The 23608-nt window shown below is 39.8% G+C and overlaps 1 protein-coding gene across 1 annotated transcript in view; it reads right to left on the reverse strand.

Moving 5' to 3' along the window:
* The window catches only part of ERMP1 (endoplasmic reticulum metallopeptidase 1), a 33653-nt gene that overhangs the window by 1281 nt on the left and 8764 nt on the right, over positions 1 to 23608 (reverse strand). The window contains exons 2-14 of the mRNA XM_075278909.1: positions 22398 to 22699; positions 20596 to 20723; positions 19538 to 19643; positions 17068 to 17214; positions 15401 to 15493; positions 12361 to 12573; positions 11999 to 12219; positions 10201 to 10375; positions 7739 to 7929; positions 7126 to 7278; positions 2911 to 3110; positions 2409 to 2524; positions 2092 to 2255 (exon numbers count right to left, since the gene is read on the reverse strand). Of these exons, the coding sequence (XP_075135010.1) occupies positions 2092 to 2255; positions 2409 to 2524; positions 2911 to 3110; positions 7126 to 7278; positions 7739 to 7929; positions 10201 to 10375; positions 11999 to 12219; positions 12361 to 12573; positions 15401 to 15493; positions 17068 to 17214; positions 19538 to 19643; positions 20596 to 20723; positions 22398 to 22699 (2209 nt within the window). The remainder of the gene's footprint in view (positions 1 to 2091; positions 2256 to 2408; positions 2525 to 2910; positions 3111 to 7125; positions 7279 to 7738; positions 7930 to 10200; positions 10376 to 11998; positions 12220 to 12360; positions 12574 to 15400; positions 15494 to 17067; positions 17215 to 19537; positions 19644 to 20595; positions 20724 to 22397; positions 22700 to 23608) is intronic.

A 23608-nucleotide genomic window follows, 5' to 3' on the forward strand; every position in this document is an offset into this window, starting at 1 on the left:
CCACATGAATGCTCAGTGCGCTAACCAGGTTTTTTTGAGGGTTTTTTGTGGGCCCGCTTCCACGGCTCCTATTTTTTTGAATGAAAGGGGCCACAGAAACACGGCCAGTACACGGGTGGCACACGGATGACATCCATGTGTCCCTCATGCCATTCATTAATGGCAGCCAGTTAGCACACAGTCATGTGCTACCAGCTTAAAGCTGTGTAAGGCTGTGAACTTCACGTGGCGCAAATGCTGTGGAAAAAATTGCGGCATGCCCAATTTGTGGTAAAAACTATGCTGCAGACACATCGAGATTTCCAAAATTGCAGCGGAAGCCGCAGCATGTCAATTATACCTACAGAAACATCGGTGGTTTCCCTATAGGTTTAATTGAAACGGAGTCCACAGAGAAAACCTCTGAACTTTCTGTCTAAAGTGCTGCAGGCGAACCACGATGTGTTGCCACCGCGGTTTTGGATGCAGCGCGTTTTTGCTGTGGGAAACCACGTGAGGCCTTAGCCTAAAGGTTGTTTTTTGGTGGAGCAATTTGCAGTTTTTATTGACAAACAATAGGGAAATGTATGACTTTTGATAAATTTATATTAAGCTTTTTAGAAGGCTGTTTTGGGTACTTAGATTTTCATTCTCCCGCTCTGGGAGAATCTGGTTCATAAATCTATTTCTGGATTTTATTAGTATAGGCATTTTCAGACATGGGGAGATTTATTGACCTTTTTTGTTGTTTTTGTGTATTTATTTTTATATGTAATCTTGGGAACCTCCCACTTTGAGGTGCTGTTCTTAAACTGACCTCTCAGATGCCGTGACTATATCTGACCTTGGCATCTCAGAGGCCATCATGAACTCTGCTGCCAGGTTGCCTGGCGGCCATGATGCCTACTCAGCTCCTGAGTGGGAGTCATATATAATGTGCTAACATCTGAGTTAATTAATGGCGGATGTCTGAGTGCAGCCATGCTCTGCACAAGGAACTGCAGTAGAGTTACAGTTAAGTGAATTGAGTCTGACCCGCATTGATCAGAAAGTGACAGTATATCACTGGGTTATGATATTAATTTTGTGAGATGGGGAAACCCCTGTGTTTTTATCTATAGTTTTTTAATCCAACAAATCATTGTAATCAGAGCACCCAAGCTGTAAAATATTTGATGTAACCACAACCCTTTGCAGCAAACTGTCACTACTAGTACTGCATGTACAAGACCAAGAGTAGAAAACCTTTTTTGTATGGAATGAGTTATTTGGAGTGCTGTACAATAACTGATGTAACGAAAAACCGTAAACACAGCAGTGCTGCCACAAGATGCTTTTGGACGCATGCATTTACTGCTATATACCAGGGCGCACATATACTTTCCCATTAGAAGCAATGAAAGTACGTGTGCAGCCCTCTATTAGTGGTAATGTATGTGTCCAGGAGCACCCTTAGGTGTAAAGCTGCACTTTTATTGGAAAACTGCCTGTGTTGTTGCGCAAAAACACACCGCCATACAGAATAATGCCCCATAGTGCACTAGTGCACCCTCCACACTGTATTATGTTCCAGAGTGACCTACACACAGTACAGTGTCCCATAGCAGCCCCTGCACACAATCTAATGTTAAATAGTGGCCCTCTTGATGTGTTTGGTCTGAACAAAAGCACTTGGTGAGTTTGCCCAAATGCCGACCCCTCAATGACTCTGGGAAGTATTCCTCAGGGGTTACAAACCCCTGTACTAGACTAATAATATCAAAAATATAGTAGACTATTATTATTATTTACAGAGTGTTGTGTAAGTTGGATTCATGGAGGCCAGAAGTAAGCATGTGACTAATGAAGTTCATAGTTTTGCGGCCCTGGTTTGTTCTTTTGCACAATAACAGATGTGTACTGTTTAATTGGGAAATGGGGATTGCTTACACTGACACCAAATAACGTACACATGCAGCTGACTCTGAATTTAGAAAAGGAAAAAAAAAAAAAGGCGTAAACACTGCAAAAGAATTTGGATTGTAGTTCTGGGTGTGAACAGAGTAGAACACATGACATAACTTCAGATCAGCACAAAAAGTGAAGTGAAATCTGAGTTGTGCAATAACTTACCTTAACTTCAATCCAGAATTTCCATGCAGGAGCATGCAGGCCATGGGAATAATATATAAAATATTCTCTCTCACTACCAGATACTGGTATCCCATCACCCAAGGACCAGCTGGACAGTACACAAGTTTCATGTGGATGGCTGTACACTGTTATATGGCTGGGTCCTGTCAGAAAGGAAAACATGCTGCATCTCATTCTTAGATATTATTCTATGTTATAACAGGGTTATATGAAAAATAATAATAATAATAATAATAATAATAATAATAATAATAATAATAATAATAATAATAATAATAATAAGACAGGGCACTCACCTTTAATTTTAAAATTCAGGCGTATAGCACCCCAGGGCATTTCTTCTTTGGATTCCATCTTAAAATCCATGTCCTCTGAGATTGGAGGTGGGGGTGCAGGAATGTACCAATTTTTTCTGTTAAGGGGGGAAAAAAACAAAACAAAAAAAAAAAAAAAAAAAACTATTGAGCTGATCTATTTAATCTTGCCAGAAAACAAAAAAAATCTTTTCTTATTTGACATTCATGAATATACACACTGGGTACACAGCTACGCTCCATTCCATATGTTCACATTATTCTATATTACTGCACCTATAGCACTTAATGTGAGCCAAACCAAGTTGTAACTAAACACTGTAGAATACAATCACTTTCATAACATAAAAGTGCACCAACTTATAAGCCAAGTGCAAACAACGGGTGCTACATTCGCTATACTGAACACCTGCATACTGCTCAGCACATACTGGAATAAGAGGATATATCAATGAGATTAGTCCAATATTAAACATATACTTACTTGAGTAATGAGTGCACAGGAAAATACCAAGGGAACCCGCAGAAAGGACCGTCACTACATGGGGCCCTGACTGTATCATTTAATTCAGGTACATGAGGTGTGATGTGTGTTATTCCACTGTAATCAAAGCCATTTATCCAGATGCCAGAATCTTGCTTTACCACATCTCCATTCAAGTTGTGGAAGATCCTGGCTGTGTGCTGAAGCATTAGAAAATTAATATTGATACATAAGAATACTGTATATATGTAAAGACAACTTCTAGCTCATAGAGTAGATCAGAGTGTAGCAAACTGTATTAAGCTTTACCCTATTGCAGAGTATGTTTAAGCAAAACTTAATTCTATCCAAGCACAGCATGTTAAAGATAACCTACAGTTGCAAAAATAAGTAAGTGAACCCCTTAGAATTACCTGGATCTGTGTACTAATAAAATGTGGTCTGACTGTTATCCAAGTCATAATGATAGCCAAACACAATCTAACAAACACATTTGTACTGTTCGTGTCTTTTATTGAGCACACCCAGGAAACATCATAGTGCAGGGAGAAACCCTGAGTGCTGGGGACTTCTCCAAGAAATAACAACTAAGGAAATGAGACGGGGTTCAAAGATTTCAGTGGATGTAATATTCTAAAAGATCAAAATTTCAGCATTGGAAGACCCTTTGATTTTCGTTTTTCACTCCCCACCTTCCAAACCCCATAACCTTTTAATTTTTCCATTCTCAAAACGATACAAGGGCTTAATGTCTGCAGGAGAAATTGTTCTTCATAATGGTACTATTTATTATTCTGTACAATGTACTGGAAAGCTGAAAAAAAATTCAGAATAAGGTGGATTTGAAAAAGAAAAAGTGCATTTGTGCGACTTTTAGAGGATTGGTTTTTATGGTGTTCACTTTGTTGCCAAAATGACGTCATCTGTATTCTATATATCAGTACGATTCCAGGGACATAGGGTTTTATTTGGATTTTAACCCATTAACAAAAATCAAAAACTTTGTAAAAAAAAAAATAAAAAATTTCCCTGAAAGTTGCCATATTCTTGACACCTGTAACTTTTTTTAACCACTTCCAGACCGCCCATAGACTATAAATGTCCGGGAAGTGGTCGCCTAGTTCTGACAGGACGTACCGGTACGTCCAGTCAGAACACAGTAGCTGCATAAAATCGTGCAGCTGCTGAAGCTGGGAGCCGGCTGTAACTTCAGCTGTAGCTCCCAGAGAGAAGACAGGGAAGGTTTATTCCTTTCCCTGCCTTCTTGATCGCTGTGTATACAGTGCTCAATGATCCGCTGGTGTCAGAGTCTTACAACAGCTGCTGGGTCCTACCCAGATCAGCTCTGTAAGTCTAAGAACAGTGTGCAAGAGGCTGGATTCCTCCTGCAACTGATGCTAAATGTACCAGCCCCAGTTGTAGGAGAAATCAGCCACCCTAACAAAAAAAAGTGATCAGATGTCCCCAAAGGTCTCCTATGACCTTATGGGGACACAATCTTGAAAAAAAATCTACCGTATTTTTCGGACTATAAGACGCACTTTTTTTCCTCCCAATATGGGAGGAAAATGTGTGTGCGTCTTATAGTCCGAATGCAGCGTGCGCAGCGTCTGTGTCCCGTCTGTGCGAATGAAAAGAAGAGCAGCACGGTGCCTGCCTGCTCTGCCCCTCCTTCCCTGTCTGTGTCGCGTGTTTGCAGGAGCGAGATCTGAGAGGCAGGGAAGTAAGGGCGGGCCAGACAGGTGAAGGAAGCGTGGTTTCAAGCTTGCCGAGAAAACCACGCCTCTTTCACCCGTCTGGCTCGTCCCTCCTTCACTGCCTCTCAGATCTGGCTCCGGCAATGAAACCACACAGACAGGGAAGGAGGGGCGGGCCAAATGGGAGGAGGAGGCGTGGTTTTCTCGGCAAGCTTGAAACCACGCCTCCTTCACCCGTCTGGCCCGCCCCTATTTCCCTGCCTGTGTGGCATCATTGCAGAAGCGACATCTGAGAGGCAGTGAAGGAGGGACGAGCCAGACAGGTGAAAGAGGTGTGTTTTCAAGTTTGCTTAGAAAACCACACCTCCTTCACCCGTCTGGCCCGCCCCTTTTTCTCTTCTTACATAGCTTCACTGCAGGGTGTCTCTTTCCATCCATGGATGAGATTAGATAGAATAGATAGATAGACAGACAGACAGACAGACAGACAGGAGATAGATAGATAGGATAGATTACATAGATAGATAGATATGTTCAAATCACCCCCATAGCCCTACAATACATATAAAACAAAAACATTACTGTGAAACACATACACATTTGGTATCCCTGTGTCCGAAAGCCCCCGGTTCTATTTACATTGGTGAAATATTATATTATTAGGTTATTAAATATTTCACCAATTTTTTTTTTTCCTTAAATTTTTTTTTTTCCCTATTTTCCTCCTCTAAAACCTTAGTGCGTCTTATGGTCCGAAAAATACGGTATATATAATAAAAAAAAGTTTAAGAAAAAAAAAAAGTAAATAAAATAATTAAAAAAAAATAAAATACGCTAATAAAACTCCGTTATTAAAGGTTATAGCCCCACCCCCGACAACACCATACAAAATAAAAATTTCCGTAACGGAGAGGAAAAACTATTTTATAAAGTTTTTCAGTAGCACTTTGTGTTAAATTTAAAAAAAAAATAAAGTGAAAACCAGACAATTTCCCTCCTATTATGTTTATATTTTCCCAGATATAAAAAAAAATTAAAAACACATTCAAAAATAAAAAAATAAAAACAAAGCCCTGTGTGTCCCCCCAAAAAAGACACAGAAATTAGTTGAATGAGACGTATGAGAAAAATGTTACTGCCCTCAAAACCACACATCACAAAAAAAAACCCAAAACAAAACAAAAAAAAAACGCAAATTGGCCCGGTACTGAAGTGGTTAATTTATTTATTTCTGTGTATGGGGAGGCATAGGGCGTCTTTTTTTGCCAGGCCAGGTATACTTTTTAGTTATACCATTTTGGGGAATTGCTATTGCTTTGGATACTTTTTGTTCAAGTTTTTAATCAGAGAAAAAAAAAAAAAAAAAAAATGGTGGTTTGCCACTTTTGGTTTTTTTCCCCCCAGCTACAGCATTTACCGTATACATGTTTATACATTTGTAGACTGGGTGTTTTTGGACAAAGAGACACCTAAAGTGTATGTATTTCACAGTAATATTTTACTTTTATATGTATTCTAGGTAAACGGGGGTCGATTTGAACTTTTGGATATATATATATATATATATATATATATATATATATATATATATATATATATATATATATATATATATAAATATTTTTACAATTTTATTAGCTACCCTAGGGCAATCACTTGCAGTCTACGAGAGATTTACGATGTTACTAGTGAGGCTGGTCATAGACAACGTTTGTAGAAAATGTCTTGCTACGCTGAAGCAGTCAGGCTTCACCACTGTATCTGATGTTTGGAATTGTGCTTGGAGATGTAGGACTTACATAGAGATCTTGGCCATGGAATCCAATGTAACAAAGCTACCAGCAGTTTTATTTGCCAATCTTAATGCCAGAGCAGGAATTCTGCAGTTAGAGTCAGCAGACTGTTGACGATTATTTTTATAAGGGTGCATTCACATGGAGTAACGTGCCGCTTGACCTGGCACGTATACGCCGTGTGAGACTTTGAGCGCCTTATACGCTCTCATTGATTTCAATGGGAGCCGGGATCGTATACGCCGCGTTATTTTGCGGCTGCAAAATAACGCGGCGTATACGATCCCGGCTCCCATTGAAATCAATGTGAGCGTATACGGCGCTCAAAATCTCACACGGTGTATACGTACTCCATGTGAATGCACCCTTTTTTTTTTTTTCGCTAGCTGCCTCAGCCCTCTGTTATGTAACTTTACGAGTTGTTGTAGTTCCTAAATGCTTCCACTTTTCAATGATCTCACAGTTCATCATGAAATGTCTAAGAGAGAATAAACTTCAGAAACTGATTGGTTGCAATAGTGGCATCCTTTTACAGTACCATACTAGAATTCACCGAGTTCTTTAGAGGGACCCATTCTTTCACAAGCGTTTGTAAAGGCAGACAGCATGTGAGGGGCTGGATTTTATAATCTGACCCATATATTACAATCAATCTATCTATCTATTCACATACATACATACATACATCTATCTGATCTACATCCATAAGCATAATGCCTAAATACCTGTAAGAAGATTCGCTTTGGCTTGGGACTGTCCATATTGGCACTGTAGGGGAAGAACACTCCAGAACACACAAGGATGAATGTCACACCACATACACCAGCCAACAATAGCATTAAAGTTCTGGTACTTTTGACAAGGTAAATAAACTTGATCTAAAAGAGAACAAATATCATTTAATCCAAAGATAAAAACAGTAAATTCACATGTAACAATGTAATGTTTATGTATATCAAATATTCATTATTTTTGATCAAACTATCACAATGAATCAAAATAATTGGTTAAAAAGCATAAATTAAATTATTTATTGGGCCATTTAACTAAAATATGAAAAGGAAAACAATACATAAAGAAAATCTTAAAAGTTTTATTAGTGGTAGTTCAGAATCTGGAATCTCTCTGTATACCAAGATCAATCTATCAATCCCTATCTACCTATACATCAAAGAATTATTTTATAAAACGATAAGCCTTAGCATAACACACACACATTATATATATATATATATATATATATATATATATATATATATATATATATATATATATATATATATATATATATACACACACACACGCACACACGCTTGCGTTACACCAACAAATACTTACAAAACAAGTCATCAAGATAACGGTGCAAATAACGAGAAAGGCACCCATCACAACATCTGGTGGAATTTCTGTACCACTGCGTCCAAATATAGGTGTGAACATCTCAAAAACTGCCCATACATGATAAATTGTGTGCAAATAAGGGTAAAATAATCCCAGGAGATACACAGCTATGTATCTATAAGAAGAACCTGTAAACAATGAGGAAATGACATAATATATGCTGGGAAATTTAGGGCATGCAAAATACATACTGTACATCACAAGTTGGATTTACAATTGGTCCCTGTGGGACACACATTCTCTGGAGGACCAGTTAATGCCTCCATTGCAGAGCTTGTCAAAAACGCCAAGAACCTGATGGATCCCAATATACTGTAATTATTGGAGGTCGCTGTCCTGTCTGAGGTTTTAGAACCAGCATTTGTGCGATTTTCATTACTCTGCTCCTATAATGGAGTAGAATAATGAAAAACAATAGCACAAATGTGAACAGAACCTAATGTAGACGGTTCATTATCATTACATTTTTTTGGGACTTTTTTTGGTTTTTTTAGCAAAATTTAACAATGCGGTAAGTTACACAAATAGGAATTTACTAGTTAAAGCTTTCGCAGGCAATGCTAGGTTCACAAGAGTGCAGAGTATTGTAGGACTTTTTCGTCCAGTGACTTTAGACTGACACTGTGACAGTCTCTGAACAGAGATGTGTGGGAACAAACTTTTTTGCTGTTTGTAATCTGCTTTATTCTGTCTAAATGCACTGTAGTGATCAGTATACTAGATCGAATACCTCAGCCACATAGCTCCCGGCGCCAGGGAAGGTGGGAGGGGGTAGTAAAAAATTGATGCCCCGGAAGTGTTTTTGCACCGGGAGCTATGCGGCCAAGGTATTTGATTGAGTATACTTGCTCATCTCTAGTGATAAGTATTCTTATGTACTGTGCAGTAGAGTCTGGTCTATTATTTCTTCTATCAGTCATTTTGGCTTGAAGGAGAAGGCTAGCTGCATTAATCTTTTTTTCTGTCCTTCAGACACACATACATTGTGAATATTAAAAGATCTTTATTCCCAGAAAAAAAAAAAAAAAAAAATCTGAAAACTTTTTTTTAACCGACGTCAGGAGTGAATTTAGCATAAGGATGACAAATAAGTGCTACCTTCATTCTTACCATTCCTTTTGCAAGTCTTCAGTAGGTGATACCTTTTTTAATGGCTAACTCATAATGATGACAGAATATGACGTTTCGAAGCTTTCCTCTGAGCTTCTTCTTCAGATATAACTAAAAGACACTTTCTAGAGGCTGCATATTTATGCAGCCTCTAGAAAGTGTCTTTTAGTTATATCTGAAGAAGAAGCTCAGAGGAAAGCTTCGAAACGTCATATTCTGTCATCATTATGAGTTAGCCATTAAAAAAGGTATCACCTACTGAAGACTTGCAAAGTTTTTTTTGTTTTTATATTTTATAACCACTGGCTAACACGGTACCAAAACAAACATTTTCCTCATTCCTTTTGCCAAAGCCAAGAGTGTCTTCAACCGAAAAAAAAACAAAAAAAAAACACAACACACAAAAAACACACATTTGCAGCAAAACATGCAGCCCTTCTGCAACATCAATCTTTAACTTAGGCCACTAAGTACACAAGCCAATGACTATATACCATGATCAATATTATTTGATAATATAGCACAGATCTAGAGCTGGCCAAATAAACAACAAAACAAAAAACAATTAATTGGACATTTTACCACGATTAATGAACAATTATTTTAGGACACTCCCTCTTTTTGCATGCTATACCCCATATTCCCGTAGATATAATGGTAACAAAGGCCGTGAAGGAAACCTCCATGTACTTTGTTCAAAGCGCTGCAGAAAGAACTATGTGTTCCCACCGCGGTTGTTTAAGCGCAGTGTTTCTGGCCTGTGGGGCCTTAGTCTTGTTGAAATAATGAATATCAACAAGTTCTCATCAATTAACTGAGCTGATTTTTGGTTTCTGTTATTTTGCCGTCGATTGCCCAGATTTCCTTGCTGTTGTATAGAAAAATTGTGAAAGAATATACTTTATTACAAAGCTGACAAAATAAGGGTGCATGCACACTACGTAACGCCGGGCGTGTATGAGAGCCGTACACGCCGGCGTTACAGCAGGGCTGCCGAGCACTTCCCATTCACTTCAATGGGAGCGCTCGTAAACGCCGCTGTTACGAGCGCTCCCATTGAAGTGAATGGGAAGTGTTCGGCAGTCTGCTGTAATGCCGGCGTGTACGGCTCTCATACACGCCCGGCGTTACTCAGTGTGAATGTACCCTTAAGGAAAATATCAAGTTTGTAAAGTGCTGTGGAATATATTGGTGTTACATAAATAAATTCATTAATTATTAAAATGAATTTAACAATTATTTAGCGTTTTAATACAATCCAACAGCGTCTACATAGAGGAGTTCAATACCTTGATGGACAGATTCCTGTTCAGCAATCAGTTTTGTGACTAATGGGAAGATCACCCACATGGCGAAGAAGTAAGCAGAACACAGGCCTTTCTGAGTAAGAAGCATCATCAGAATGCCCCATGACAGTATGGAAACATCAAAGAACAGGTCTCCCAAATACTGTCTGCTCGTATTCTGAGGAACAAGAAAAAAAACAAAAACGATCAACACAAAGTTCTCATCTATGCAACTTCTAGTATTCATTATTTGTTACCATCTATTCTAAAATCATCACATACATATATGAAAAACATTGTGGAATATATGTGGAAATTTTACACGGTTTGCAGGCTCGAAATGAGCGCTGATCATCAATATAGGACGATAGTCATTTAATGGGTCTTCAAACTACTCAATATAAACTGTATAGGGGAGTGTTTACATATAAACTTGTTTAGCAAACATACAATGACCTATGTGTCTGCATACAGGATCTGATCAGCCAAAAATGGAGTTTTCTTATTTGTGGCTGATCTGTGCCCAGTTTACAATGGCCAATAGAAGGAATCTTCATACAAAAAGGGCTTTAAACTTTACTACAGGACATTAATTCTTAAAGAGGTTGTCCCATCACAAGGATCCTATCTATACTGCTTGTTATGTGGATGTAAGACTTTTCCTAAATACATTGCTTCAGCAAAACTGCTGTGTTTGTCCACAATCTTACTTTATTCATTTCTCTGTTGACACATCCCTTGACTTATCTGGTCAAAAGTCAAGTGATGTATCTGCCTGCTCTGAGGGGGGAGGGAGGAGGGGCTAAGTGCACGGGAGCGAGCCTGGAGGGGGGGGGGGGTAGTTTACACTTTGGGGGGGGGGGGGGGAGCGCCAATACAGACCCGGCATCCGCTGTAATAGAGAGGCGAATGCCGGGGAGGGTTAGACGCCAGCACAGGTGCCTGAAGTATCGCTACGCTCCTGCCCTGCATGAAGCCAGCAGCGGCAGGAGTGATGATGCTATTCCGGAGGGGAGGAGGGGGGGGGGCGAAGGAGCGGAATAGCAGCATTGCTCCTGCCGCTGCTGGCTTCATGCAGGGCAGAAGCGTAGCAATGTTGCAGGCACCTGTGCCGGCGTCTAAACCTCCCCGGCATCCGCCTCTCTATTAAAGCAGATGCCGGGTCTGTATTGCATTGTAAAGGCTGTACGTCCGATGCCTAACTGCATTGGGAACGCATACGCAGGGCCAGCAGCATAGAAGCGACAAAAGAAGAATTTACAGCAGCGAAGACTGGCGAGTATGCGACGTGGGAATACCCCTTTAATCCAAGGATGTAAGCTAGAGGGAGGTTACGGGGACTTGTGGTGGGTTCTATGGGGAGTAAGACACTTTACCTCGTCTAGAGTATTCACATACAGGGCCAGGGCAGCGATTTGAACCTCTTCAGTTGAAGGAAAAGCCTAGCTATGGCTGTGCCAATTTAGGTAATGTCTTTTACATGGAAACACTACTCAGATACAAGCTGAAAGAGGCCGTCTCAACCCAAATCAATTTTTTTTTTTTAATAAATATTGATCACCTATCCACAGGATTGGTCATCAGTGAATGACCTACGAGGGCTCGGACACCCAGTCCCACCCTGCACAGATCAACTGTTATGGCAAAGCCTGGGTGCTGGAAGATACAGCTGTAGATGGGGAGTAAATGCAGGTACTTCTATTCAAATGATTTGAGAGCCATATAACACCATATACTGCAAATGTCTTGATAAATGGATCTAACCATTTACAACACGCTGAAGATAATGCTATATACTTACAGCAAAGTAAAATGTTTTAGCCATTGTGTGCATTAATAGGAGCTTGGTCAGAGCAGCAGTCCCGTACAGACTCACAGCAACGTAAAAGTGCGTATACCAGGACAAGGCATTGCCAGTGAGAGAAACCAGCACAGCTAGAATCAGGACTGTTACAAGCGCAGAGATCCAGCTTATGACACAGATGAACAGTCCAACCATGAGGTCTCGGGCATAGTTTACACCTAAATCCATGTGAAATAAAACAGTCAGTCATTCTGTGGTGATGTAACAAGTGCATACAAATAAGTAAATCCATTGTATTTCAATAAATGAGACTGCTATGTGTACACAATAATAAAAAAGATTATCTTTATGAAGCTTACCTCCTCTTCTGTATTTAATGGTCTTTTTGCTCAGGTAAAATAGGGTGACAGCTGCTATTATATAATTAATAATAGTTCCAATGCGCGCTGGATAAGACATTACAAACAGGCCACTGACATCAAAGAAGACCAAATTGCCATGGCGGTATTCTGAAGAGTCAGCAAGCAGGGGGGAAGATGCTAAATAGCGCAAGACACCCAGTATATTGTCACCTAGGAAAAATCAAACACTATGAATCACAAACTGCTTAGCATTTAAAGAGTTAAATAAGACAATGACTGGTTCGGCAGGGACAAGGGAAAAAAACACCTTTTTTTATTATTATTATTATTATTATCAACATGAAAATTGGCTATAGACATGAGATGAGATTTCTTGACAATTATGACAAGTTGTTTCCTTAGGTTATGCATGGAAAGGGAAAGAAAAATAAAACCTGGTCAGACTCTTTACAACCTGCTGACCTTTACCTCCTGAAATAAGGGAGAGGTGGGGAAAGTTGACTCAGGTACTGAAATAAGTATAGGGGGTGCAAAATATTCAATGTAAAACTTTAAAATTTGAAGTGCTCTCCAACTGCACCAGTTCACCTAAGTTAGTTTTTGCACTTGTATATAGACCTTTCCATACGTACAATACCATGTCATTTATGGGGTCTAAAAATAAGTAATAAAATGTTAATAGCTAAACCTGTTCATTGCTCACACGTTATCGACTTTGGGATCCAGTGCACCATTAGCTAATTAACATCAGAGTCTTTTCTGCAGAGGTGGAAACAAAGTACTGATCCGGTATCATGACTTACATTTGCTATTAATAGAAAAGGAGAATGCTCACTGTACTCATAGTATTACAATAGAAGCAGGGAAACTTACCAGTACAGATCAGTAATATAAACTACTAGCTGGTACCCGCGACTTCGTCTGCGGTGATTGTAGCAGTGGGTATATACAGGCGTGGGTAAGGTTTTCGTACTGTGTATAAGGTATGGGATATGAAATGTAACTGTGTATCTTGTTTTTCTGTAATTCTGAGAGCACATGAGACTTTTGTGATGAATGTAATTTGTATTTCAGCTGCTATAAGGTGTTGGTATAAACTGTACATAGTGTCTTTGGGACAGAGGTATTTCAGGTTAATATACCTCAATATACGACATTGTATGATTTGTTATTTTCCGCCAGTACATGTAAGTTTTGGGCACAGGATACTCTCGAGCAAGCCACATAAAGTCTGTCCCTGTGCATGACAGTTTAGTAACTCCATGCGCCTCTTATTAATAGCAATTAACCCCATCATGTCCCTTACATTAACCCTTGTGTAAGAGTTACTGATATGTGAGAGACTTGGAGGTAATAGTTAAGTATCTTCATTATTGAGGTTTTTTATTAGTCCCTCCATATGTCTCACATATTAGTAACCTTTATATGGGGCACACAGGGGTTAATATGAGGGACATGATGGGGTTTATTCCTAATAATATGAGGCACACAGGGGTTAATATGAGGGACATGATGGGGTTTATTCCTATTAATGTGAGGCACACAGGGGTTAATATGAGGGACATGATGGGGTTTATTCCTATTAATGTGAGGCACACAGGGGTTAATATGAGGGACATGATGGGGTTTATTCCTAATAATGTGAGGCACACAGGGGTTAATATGAGGGACATGATGGGGTTTATTCCTAATAATATGAGGCACACAGGGGTTAATATGAGGGACATGATGGGGTTTATTCCTAATAATGTGAGGCACACAGGGGTTAATATGAGGGACATGATGGGGTTTATTCCTATTAATGTGAGGCACATGGAGTTACTAACACTAAACTAATAACCCCAAATGCCTGACATTAATGAGAACAGTAATCCTATGTACCTGTGTGTTTTTCAGTTTCACTTTGCTAGCAGCTTCCTCTCCTCCTCGGGGAATGTTTGCAGGATGCAGACCACTATAGCAGGCACAGACCTGAGTGATTAAGCTCCACCCCCTGGGTTTCCTGCACCCCTCTCAAAGGGGAGTGTCCTTATGCTTGAGCTCTAGCAGAGCACTTAAGGGACTTCATTTAAAGGGGTTGTCCCATCACAAGGATCCTATCTATAATGCTTGTTAATGTGGATGTAAGACTTTTTCTAAATACATTGCTTCAGCAAAACTGCTTTGTCTGTCCACTATCTTACTTTATTCAATTTTTTGTGGCCACAGCCCTGACCTAGCTGCTCCTGAGTCAAATGATGTATCTGCTGCTCTCAGGGGGGAGGGAGGAGGGGCTAAGTGCAGGGAGCGAGCCTGTGTATCTAGCTAATCCTGTGTCTACACCATGTGACCTAGGTCCTGCACTCAGATAGAGGAGAGGAGCTGCTTTCATTTCTTCTGTTCTCCCAGTTATCAGGCTAGCTAATTCAGTTGTGTTCATTATGGCAGAGACAGGCAGTCTCTGTATGTAACACAGAATGGAGTTGCTGCTGCCTGTACTTCATAGTTCAATGTGGGTGGGCGGAGCTACACGCGAATTTGGGGGCGGAGCTAAACGGCAGGTTGCCTGTGAAACCCCGCCCACCAAATGATGCAAGAAACCAGGAAGAAAGAAGATTTTACAAGAGTGAAGACTGCTGAGTATGTGAGGTGGGAATACCCCTTTAACTCTTGCAGGTCCTGTGCTGCTGGTGTGCCAGTGAAATATGGTAGGAGTGCCACTCTTGGCACGTGTGCCAGGGGTTGCTGACCTCTGCTGTAGAGGGTAATATGAATTTTGTGGCTTGCTATGGTCCAAAGTGTGTGATATTGCAGAAATAGTGATGTGAGTTTGGGTTTTGTGGGGGTCCTGGGAAAAACATATGTGCGCTATTGTGACGAAAAGTAGCCTATTGCGTAATCGAGTGTAGTGACTATGTTTGTGGAAAATTTCAGCCAAATCGGTCGAGCGGTTTTGTGTGATTGAGGAACAAACATCCAAACACACAAACCCACAAACATCCAAACTCACAAACTTTCACCTTTATAATATTAATAGGATAAGCTAAGAATTACTTACCTGCCCGCTGGATAGTGTCTGTATGAATCCGGTCTGCTGTGTCGTACTTTGTGTGGTAAAGATAGCCATTTTCGATGAAAGCCAAATCAATGCCTACAGAGAAATTGATATGAGATTAACAGTGTTAGGCTGAGGAAAAATAAGATTGTTTGGCAGTTACTGAAATACAGCGGAAACACAAACCAAGAAAAAAAACAAACAAACACAACCACCACCACAACTGTGTTTTATAGTCAGAGCAAAGTAAATGAGATTTTATTCCATCTCAGCCCTACACTGCGTGAAACACATGAAATAGTGCACGCATTTTTTGCAAAATGCACCAGGTCAGCTTTATCTTCAAAGGGATCCTATCAGTCAGACACAATTTTTTGTTAGTACCACGTCTGAATAGCCTTAAGAAAGGCTATTAGTCTCCTACCGTTCATCATCTTCTTCGCGCCGCCTTTCGCCTACAATCCCGGTTCTTGTCGGTATGTAAATGAGTTTTTTCGCAGCACTGGGGGCGGGCCCCAGCGCTCAGACAGCACTGGGGCGGCCCCAATGCTGCAAGAGAACTCTCTCCAGCGCCGCCTCCTCTTCTTCAGCAGCGTCGTCTTCAGAGTCTTCTTCCGCCGATGACTTGTAACTTCTAGGCCTTGGGCAGAGCAGACTGCGCATGCCCACAGGCCACGAGAAAATGGCTGCTTACACAGTATTGTAAGCGGCCATTTTCTCGTGGCCTGCGGGCACGCGCAGTCTGCTCTGCCCTGCCCAAGGCCGAGGCCTACAAGTTACAAGTCATCGCCGGAAGAAGAGGCTGAAGATGACGCTGCTGTTTGAGCGCTGGGACCCGCCCCCAGTGCTGTGAAAGAACTCATTTACATACCGACAAGAACCGGGATTGTAGGCGAACGGCGGCGCGGAGAAGATGACGGAAGGTAGGAGACGAATAGCCTTTCTTAAGGCTATTCAGACGTGGTACCTACAAAAAATTGTGTCTGACTGATAGGATCTCTTTAAAGCAAAAGTGCAGAATACACTGAAAAAGCTGTGAAAAACATAAGCATTTTTTCAGTGTTTTTTTTCCTTGCTGTGATTTACTACATGTGACCTTAGCCTTAGGGTAATTTGAAACATGCCTTTTTTTGGCACTTCTATCCAATTTTTTTGTTTTGTTTTTGAAACAAATTCAGAAGAAATTCCCCCCCTCCCTCCCACAAAAAAAAAAAAAAAAAAAACCACATCCTGCTAGATCTTGCCACAGATTTTGCAGCCAATTTATCTGGGCCTAATCAGAGACAGAAAGTAAAATAAGAATCAGACGGATGTTCACCTACAATTTATCTTCACTTTCCGCCATGCGAATTTAGCCTAAGAGTAACTATATATTTAATGTATAGGATAAATTTAACTTAACAGAAATAAGGGTTATCCAGGGACTTGAAATTAATTTGGTTGGTCTGATCACTTAGATCTGAGGGTACCAGACTGGTTCCGACTCCAAGTCATGAAGTGGACCAGCCCCCTTCCCCCGGTTTGCTCCACCTCCTCCCTCCTCTTCGCACAGGGCTTTAGTCCCCATAGCACAGGTAAATAACTACCTGTACATACAGGAGAGGAAGAAGTGGAGCCTCAAATCATGGAATGTTTAAAATTCAATAAACCAAAAAGACATCAGAACACACCTGGTATATTGCCAAAGTCCCTATAAATACGGAAATCTGTATCTGAGGGAATAATGCCACTCTGGAAGACTTCTTGGGCTATCACTGACGCAAATGGGTGAATAGCAGCTGCAGAATAGGCTTGCACAAGCCATGGATTTTCAGGACCTGCAACAATGACGAGAAACAGAAGACAAAGCTTAGAATATTAGCTCCTTTTTACAGGACATGATGCAGAAACAAGTAATTCTTGCGGAAATGAAAATCTATTTTTCCTTTAAACAAAAACTGCTCTCCTTTAATACGTTACATTTCATATGTATGCATAGAAGAGCCAAGTGAGGGTTTCTTGACATATGCTATGGTCAGTGGCTGCCTTACATAACAGTGCTTAGACTAATAAGATTCAGTTATAAATTGCAGTACCGGTATGAAGTAAAGTATAGGAGTCACTGCTCCCTGCTGCATTCATAAAGAAGTAACAATTTGGATCCTTGATTTTATGAGCAAAAGGTTATCAGGTAGCCTAGATGCACACCTTGCATACATAGGCAAATACATTTAATGACAAAAAATTTCATAAATAAATAACGCACCAATAAGGAGTCATTGGAATCAAATCAAACCTATGTGTGACTTCATACAGTCATAGCCATAAGAGTTGGCACCCCTAAAATTTTCCTAGAAAGTAACAGATGCAGGCAATATATAAAATAAATAAATAAATAAAAAAAATCACCTCAAACTAGATAGGAGAGAAGTTGAGTCAATCTTTGCAAAAACCTTCTGGGAAAATGTTTTGTGTATAGAGGAGATTAAGATAGAGCTTTTTGGTAAAGCACATCATTCTAAAGTTTACTGAAAACAGAATGAGGCCTACAAAGAAAAGAACACAGTACCAACAGTCAAATATGGAGAGATTCAAAGATGTATTGGGGTTGTTTAGCTGCCTCTAGCACAGGGTGCAAGGCATCAGGAAATGTGAAGATTACCAATGTATTTTGGGTCACAATGTATGGCCCAGTGTCAAAGCTCTGTTTCCTTCCTAGGTCATGGGTCTTTCAGCAGGACAATGATCCCAAACATCCTTCAAAAAGCACTTACAAATGGATGGAAACAAAGCACCGGAAAGTTCTGAAGTAGCCAAATATGAGTCCTGATCTAAATCCCATTGAACATCTGTGGAGAGAGGTTTAGCACTGCAGCCTTGCAGCTCTGGAGCCCTTGATTCGAATCCTGCCAAGGGCAAAAAAACATCTGCAAGGAGTTTGTATGTTCTCCCCATGTTTGCATGGATTCCCATCCCATACTCCAGGAAAAAAAAAAAAAAAAGATACTGATAGGGAAAAAAAAAAATTTACATTGCGAGCCCTATGTGGGGCTCACAATCTACATTTAAAAAAAACAAAACCATCTGTGGAGAGATTTTAAATTGCTGTTGGGAGAAGGCACCCTTCAAATATGACGATAGGTTCACACTAGCTACTAGCGTTCAGGTTTCCGGAACCCCAATCCACTTAAAAAGCGGTTACCCACCGAGATATCGTGTTTCTGCCCGAAAAGTCCTGCTTGCATTTTTTTTTTCTTTTTAAATTAGAATGGGGGACGGAATCCCTGAACAAAATTAGAGTGCTATTGTGAACCTAGCCTGAGAGACCTGGAGCAGTTTGTAAAAGAAAAGTGATCCAAAATTCCAGTTGAGAGGTGTAAAAAGCTTGTTTATGGTTAGAAAGTGATTGATTTCAGTTATTTTTTCAAAGGGTGTGCAACCAAATATTAAAGTTGAGAGCAGCAGTAATTTTGTCAGTTTTGGAGTTTTATGTGAAATCATTTATGTGAAATACTTACATTTCTGAAAAAATGTCAGGGGTGCCAACAGTTATGGCCATGACTATGTGTGAATGCATTGATAATATATGTAAATGATTACAATATCAGAGCAAGATATAAGTTTATTGGGGAAAATTGTACACAAAGGCGAGAAAAATCTGGCGACCTGCTAGGCCTAGAAAGAGTTGCATTGCAATCTGGCATTCCTATGAAACCCTTGCTGTGTGTGAGCATTATCCTTCAGAATATTGCCAGTTGTAGTCCTGCCATGAGAGGTAACACAAGTGGCCACAGGACACTGCACATAATCGCGAAACTTTTAGTGCTACTCTTTTTTTTTTTTTTTTTTCTTGTTTATATGGAAGGAGGGGAATAATTTTTATGCTTGCTTGGGGCAAGACTCCTTGTTTAATTAGACCACACCTGTAATTTACATCTACCTGAGACATGTCTATTTGGGTGTGTTTTATTGGGTTTTTTTGTCCACGAGTGCATACTGTATCACATGTATTAAAATTGGAATTATGAATACTACATAGTCATACAATGTGTTATATGGATGTAGTGCAAGCAAACACCATTTCAGTTACAGCCATAGTACCGAGATTAGAGCTCACACACTGCAATGAGATATTATGTAAGGTTACATAAATACTTATACCAGTCTGAAATACTAGCTCTTTCCCTCCTACTCCTGCAGCCTCCAGGTTAATGAAAGCTTTGACCATCTTGGCCCACTGGTGCTGAGTGATGAATCCATGACTGCCCTGTCCAGAGAGAATCAAGTGAATTATTACACAGTTTATAAAAACAAACATACCATGCCATTCTGCTATACCAATTGCTACTTTTAATGTATAGTGCTGCAATCTCAGAGATAACTTGTTGCAAATCCATTTAACTCCTACACAATATACCAGTATAAACCAGGTAAAAGTCTGATAACAGTACATTTGGTAACATACTGTAGATATCCAGCACTAAAAGATTCTAATAGGGCTACAGTTAAACATAGATTGAAAGCAAAATGTAGAGTTAAATGAACAAACATTCTACTAGGAAGAATGAATGCAGTAATGATAACAGGAACATGAAGGTCATATTTAAAGTGGTTTTCCAATTTTACAAAGTGATTTCATAAGGATATGCAATATCTTTACTACATGTTGGGTTCTGACATCTGGCTAGGGCACCGCTGTGCAGGAAAAACAGTAGAAGGACAAAACATTACACCAGCGGATCAGCCCCCTCATTCTCAGGATCAGTGGTGGTTCCAGGGAAAATACCCACTGATCATAATGTGATAGCATATTCTACCTTTAAAAGGGAAACTATCAGCAGTAAATTCATTTTAAACCTAATCCCAGTTCCTTGTAGAGGTGATTTTACAGTTTCCAAATATGCCTCTGTTATTCAGCTTTGGAGCCCTATTACCATGTAAATTGCTATTTTATTCACATGCAAATGAGGAGAAAGTGTCTTGGGGAATGCCTTAGGTTGCCCTGAGACTTTGGTCTCAGCTCAAGACTCTTCTCATTTGCATGTGAATAACACAGTTATTTACATAAAAATGGAGCTCCAAAGCTGAATAACAGAGGCATATTTGGAAACTGTAAAATCATCTCTAAAAGGTGCAGAGATTAGGCTTATAACCAATTTACTGCTGACAAATTCAGTTTACTGTCTATACGTATGAAAGAGAGGGAAGATTTATATTACCTGCAAAATATTCTCTTCTGCACCATTGAAAAGAAATATGATTGCATGTTTCAGAGGAACAGATGTGCCAGACAGGGAACTCAGGATTTCAAGCATAACGGCACAGCTCACTGCATCATCACTGGCACCTACAGTAATATAGCATGAGAGAACACACTGGTATAGCAATGATTATGTAAATAAAACAAACAAACAAGGGAAGTAGTGTATACAGCTACAGTCCATCTTCTGGTACTGAGTGTAACGATATTACAATTTGCAACATGGTTGGAAGTGGGCGATGAAAATGTTCAGAAACAACCTGCTAAATAAATATATATATATATATATATATATATATATATATATATATATATATATATACATATATATACATACACACACACACACGTATATACATATTACACACATACAGTTTTCTTGACTAGCAGCCATAAATTATTGAATTGATCACAAGAAATGAAATTATCTGTCTTGTTGCATAGCCGATTTGCAGCTAACCACACACTACAAAAGGGAGGCTACAAGTGTAAAATTGCTTTTAAGGGGGTCTGTTTATTTTTGCCTATAATAGAGGTTGTCCCATTACAGAAGAATGAATATGGGTCAGATTTCTGGGGTTCCAACAACTGGATCTAGTGATCAGAAAAGGGCACCAAAAGTTCTCTGCATCCTCCCTGTAAATGAAGTGTCAGGGATTAATGTGAGGCTGCAATCTCCAGCAGCCCCATAAAAGTGAAAAGCAAACGTGCAAGAGCTCTGACGTTTCACTCAAAGGGAAATGCAGGTGACTTTTAGTCCACTGATCACTGGGGGATCCATCAGTCAGAACCCCAACAATCTGACACCCATCCCAAATCCTGTGAATAGTGTCTGCAATAGGACATCACCAGGCTAGGTATGTAAAACAGACATGCAAACATGTCATTGTGACCTGACATTTAATTGCTGAGAAACCAAATTATTACTAGACATGCAAATGGTGCAAGTACCCAGTATTGATTAATGACTTTAGCATTGTCCAACATCACTCTCCTGAACTAAATGCGAATATGTACACGTGTATCCTGTACATGTATAGTATGTCATTGATGTCAAAGTTAAGAGCAGGTTAAAGGGTTTTTCTGGGCACAGAAACTGATGACTTATCCTTAGGATAGGTCTCAAAATATGACCAGCTATCTTAGCAGGTCCTATTCAATGAGTATATATGGAAGCAGACTGCTCTATTCTCATTGTAGGGGCTATGCTAAACTACCACGGCTCACCTCCCATTCACTTGTATGGGGGCTAAGCTGGGTAAGTCAGAAAGCACCACTTTACAATTGAAAACTGGCACAGTTGCTTTAATAAATTCCTTCCATTGCCTGCATTTAAAGAAAATTAGGAACACCTTGGAAAAAAGGTGTTGACCATTTTGCATGTCCTTTACTGTTTGAATCATGGGAGAGGCCGCATATATAACTATATATTCCTGGAATGTGCAGGAAGTATGTACTGATAAAATGGTCAAAGTGTAAAAGAGAAAGATTGTTTTGTTATCAGTCTAACAGACAAGAAATCGGCTCTATTCCTATAATGTTTCTAACTTAGGTCACGTATTCTTTATATACTGCATGTTTTGTATCAACTTCTGGTTTTCAATAGAAAAAAGAAATGATAAAAAAAGTATCGGTGAAGTATGAAGGAATTTAAAGGAGTAGGAGCAAATGCAAAGCTTCTCAGAAAGCACCATCAGTTTGCAGGATTTCCTGCAAGAGATGACCCTTGTCCTTGTTCAAACAAACCAATGTCATTCTTACCTGGGGTGTTAGCTACCGAGTCAAAATGGCAATTTGCTAGTACAGCATGCTGTGCCCCTCTTGCTGGTTCCAATTTCACAGCAATGTTAGTTATATTATCATAGTAGCTGGTAAAACCTCCAAGAAAATCTAAGCTGAAGGATCCAGTAGGCTTTTGGATATCAACTGTGATTTTGTGGACCTTGCTGCTTTTCTTTTCTATCTCCTTGATTTTATCCATTAAGTAGTTAACAGCGAAGATTTCATTTGCAGGGCTCCCTACTGTCCTGGAGTCAATAGCAGTAATATGCTCCAAGTAATCCCTGTAAAAACCACAAATAGATTAACAACAGAAACTTCAGCCACAGAGATCACATTTCAGCGATTCTCTACATTCTTTTCACTGAATACAATTGGATTAATATTCACAGCTTCCCCATCACAAACGAAGAAGAAAGAGAGAGATGTACCAACATAAATTGCATCATCATGCCACCAAATGTTCCCAACCATACTCAGGGCTAAGGAATTGGGACTAGTCTTGGGTGCAGTTGGAAAACAAGAGTTACAGACTCCAGCTTCAAAATAAAAGAATCTCATAATACATTAATATAATATTGTATAACAAAATACGTAGTTTGCTGCACATTTAATTTCTCACGGACTCACTAGTTTTTGGTTTTTTGTTTTTTTTTACTGTTAGGTTAGGAAGAGGAGGAGTTGGAATCGGACATTTGGTCTGCCAACTCCCTAGCCCTGCTACTTACTACCCATCCATCCGGAAGGCAAAAAGGAAAATCATAAGCTAATGATGTCGCAGCCTGCCTGTCTTCTGTAAAACCTCCTGGTAAGGGTTAAAAGCGCTTGAGTGTCTGCATGTGACATAACGGAAAAAATTCTTTTTAAGGATATATTGACATGAAGGATTCTAGAGCAGATTTTGAGGTGGCCTTCATGCCCCTAAAAGAAGCATCATTCCTGAACTTTCTATACTTTCTGCAGTACAACCAGCAGTAAAGCTGTAGCACATGGCTGCATGCTTATTAGCCCCATTGTATCTGCCCCAGGTCCATGGGGGGGTGTTTTCCAAGCAGATATTTGAGACAGAAGACCACCTCAAATTCTGCTCCAAACTCCTCCATGTGAATAAATTTTAAGCATTCATGGTAGTATATATCGGGGTATATTTACCAATAGAATTCAAACGCTTTTCTGCCTACATTTGCACCAAA

This window comes from Leptodactylus fuscus, chromosome 1 (assembly GCF_031893055.1).
Source record: "Leptodactylus fuscus isolate aLepFus1 chromosome 1, aLepFus1.hap2, whole genome shotgun sequence".
In the NCBI taxonomy this organism is placed as follows: Eukaryota; Metazoa; Chordata; class Amphibia; order Anura; family Leptodactylidae; genus Leptodactylus; species Leptodactylus fuscus.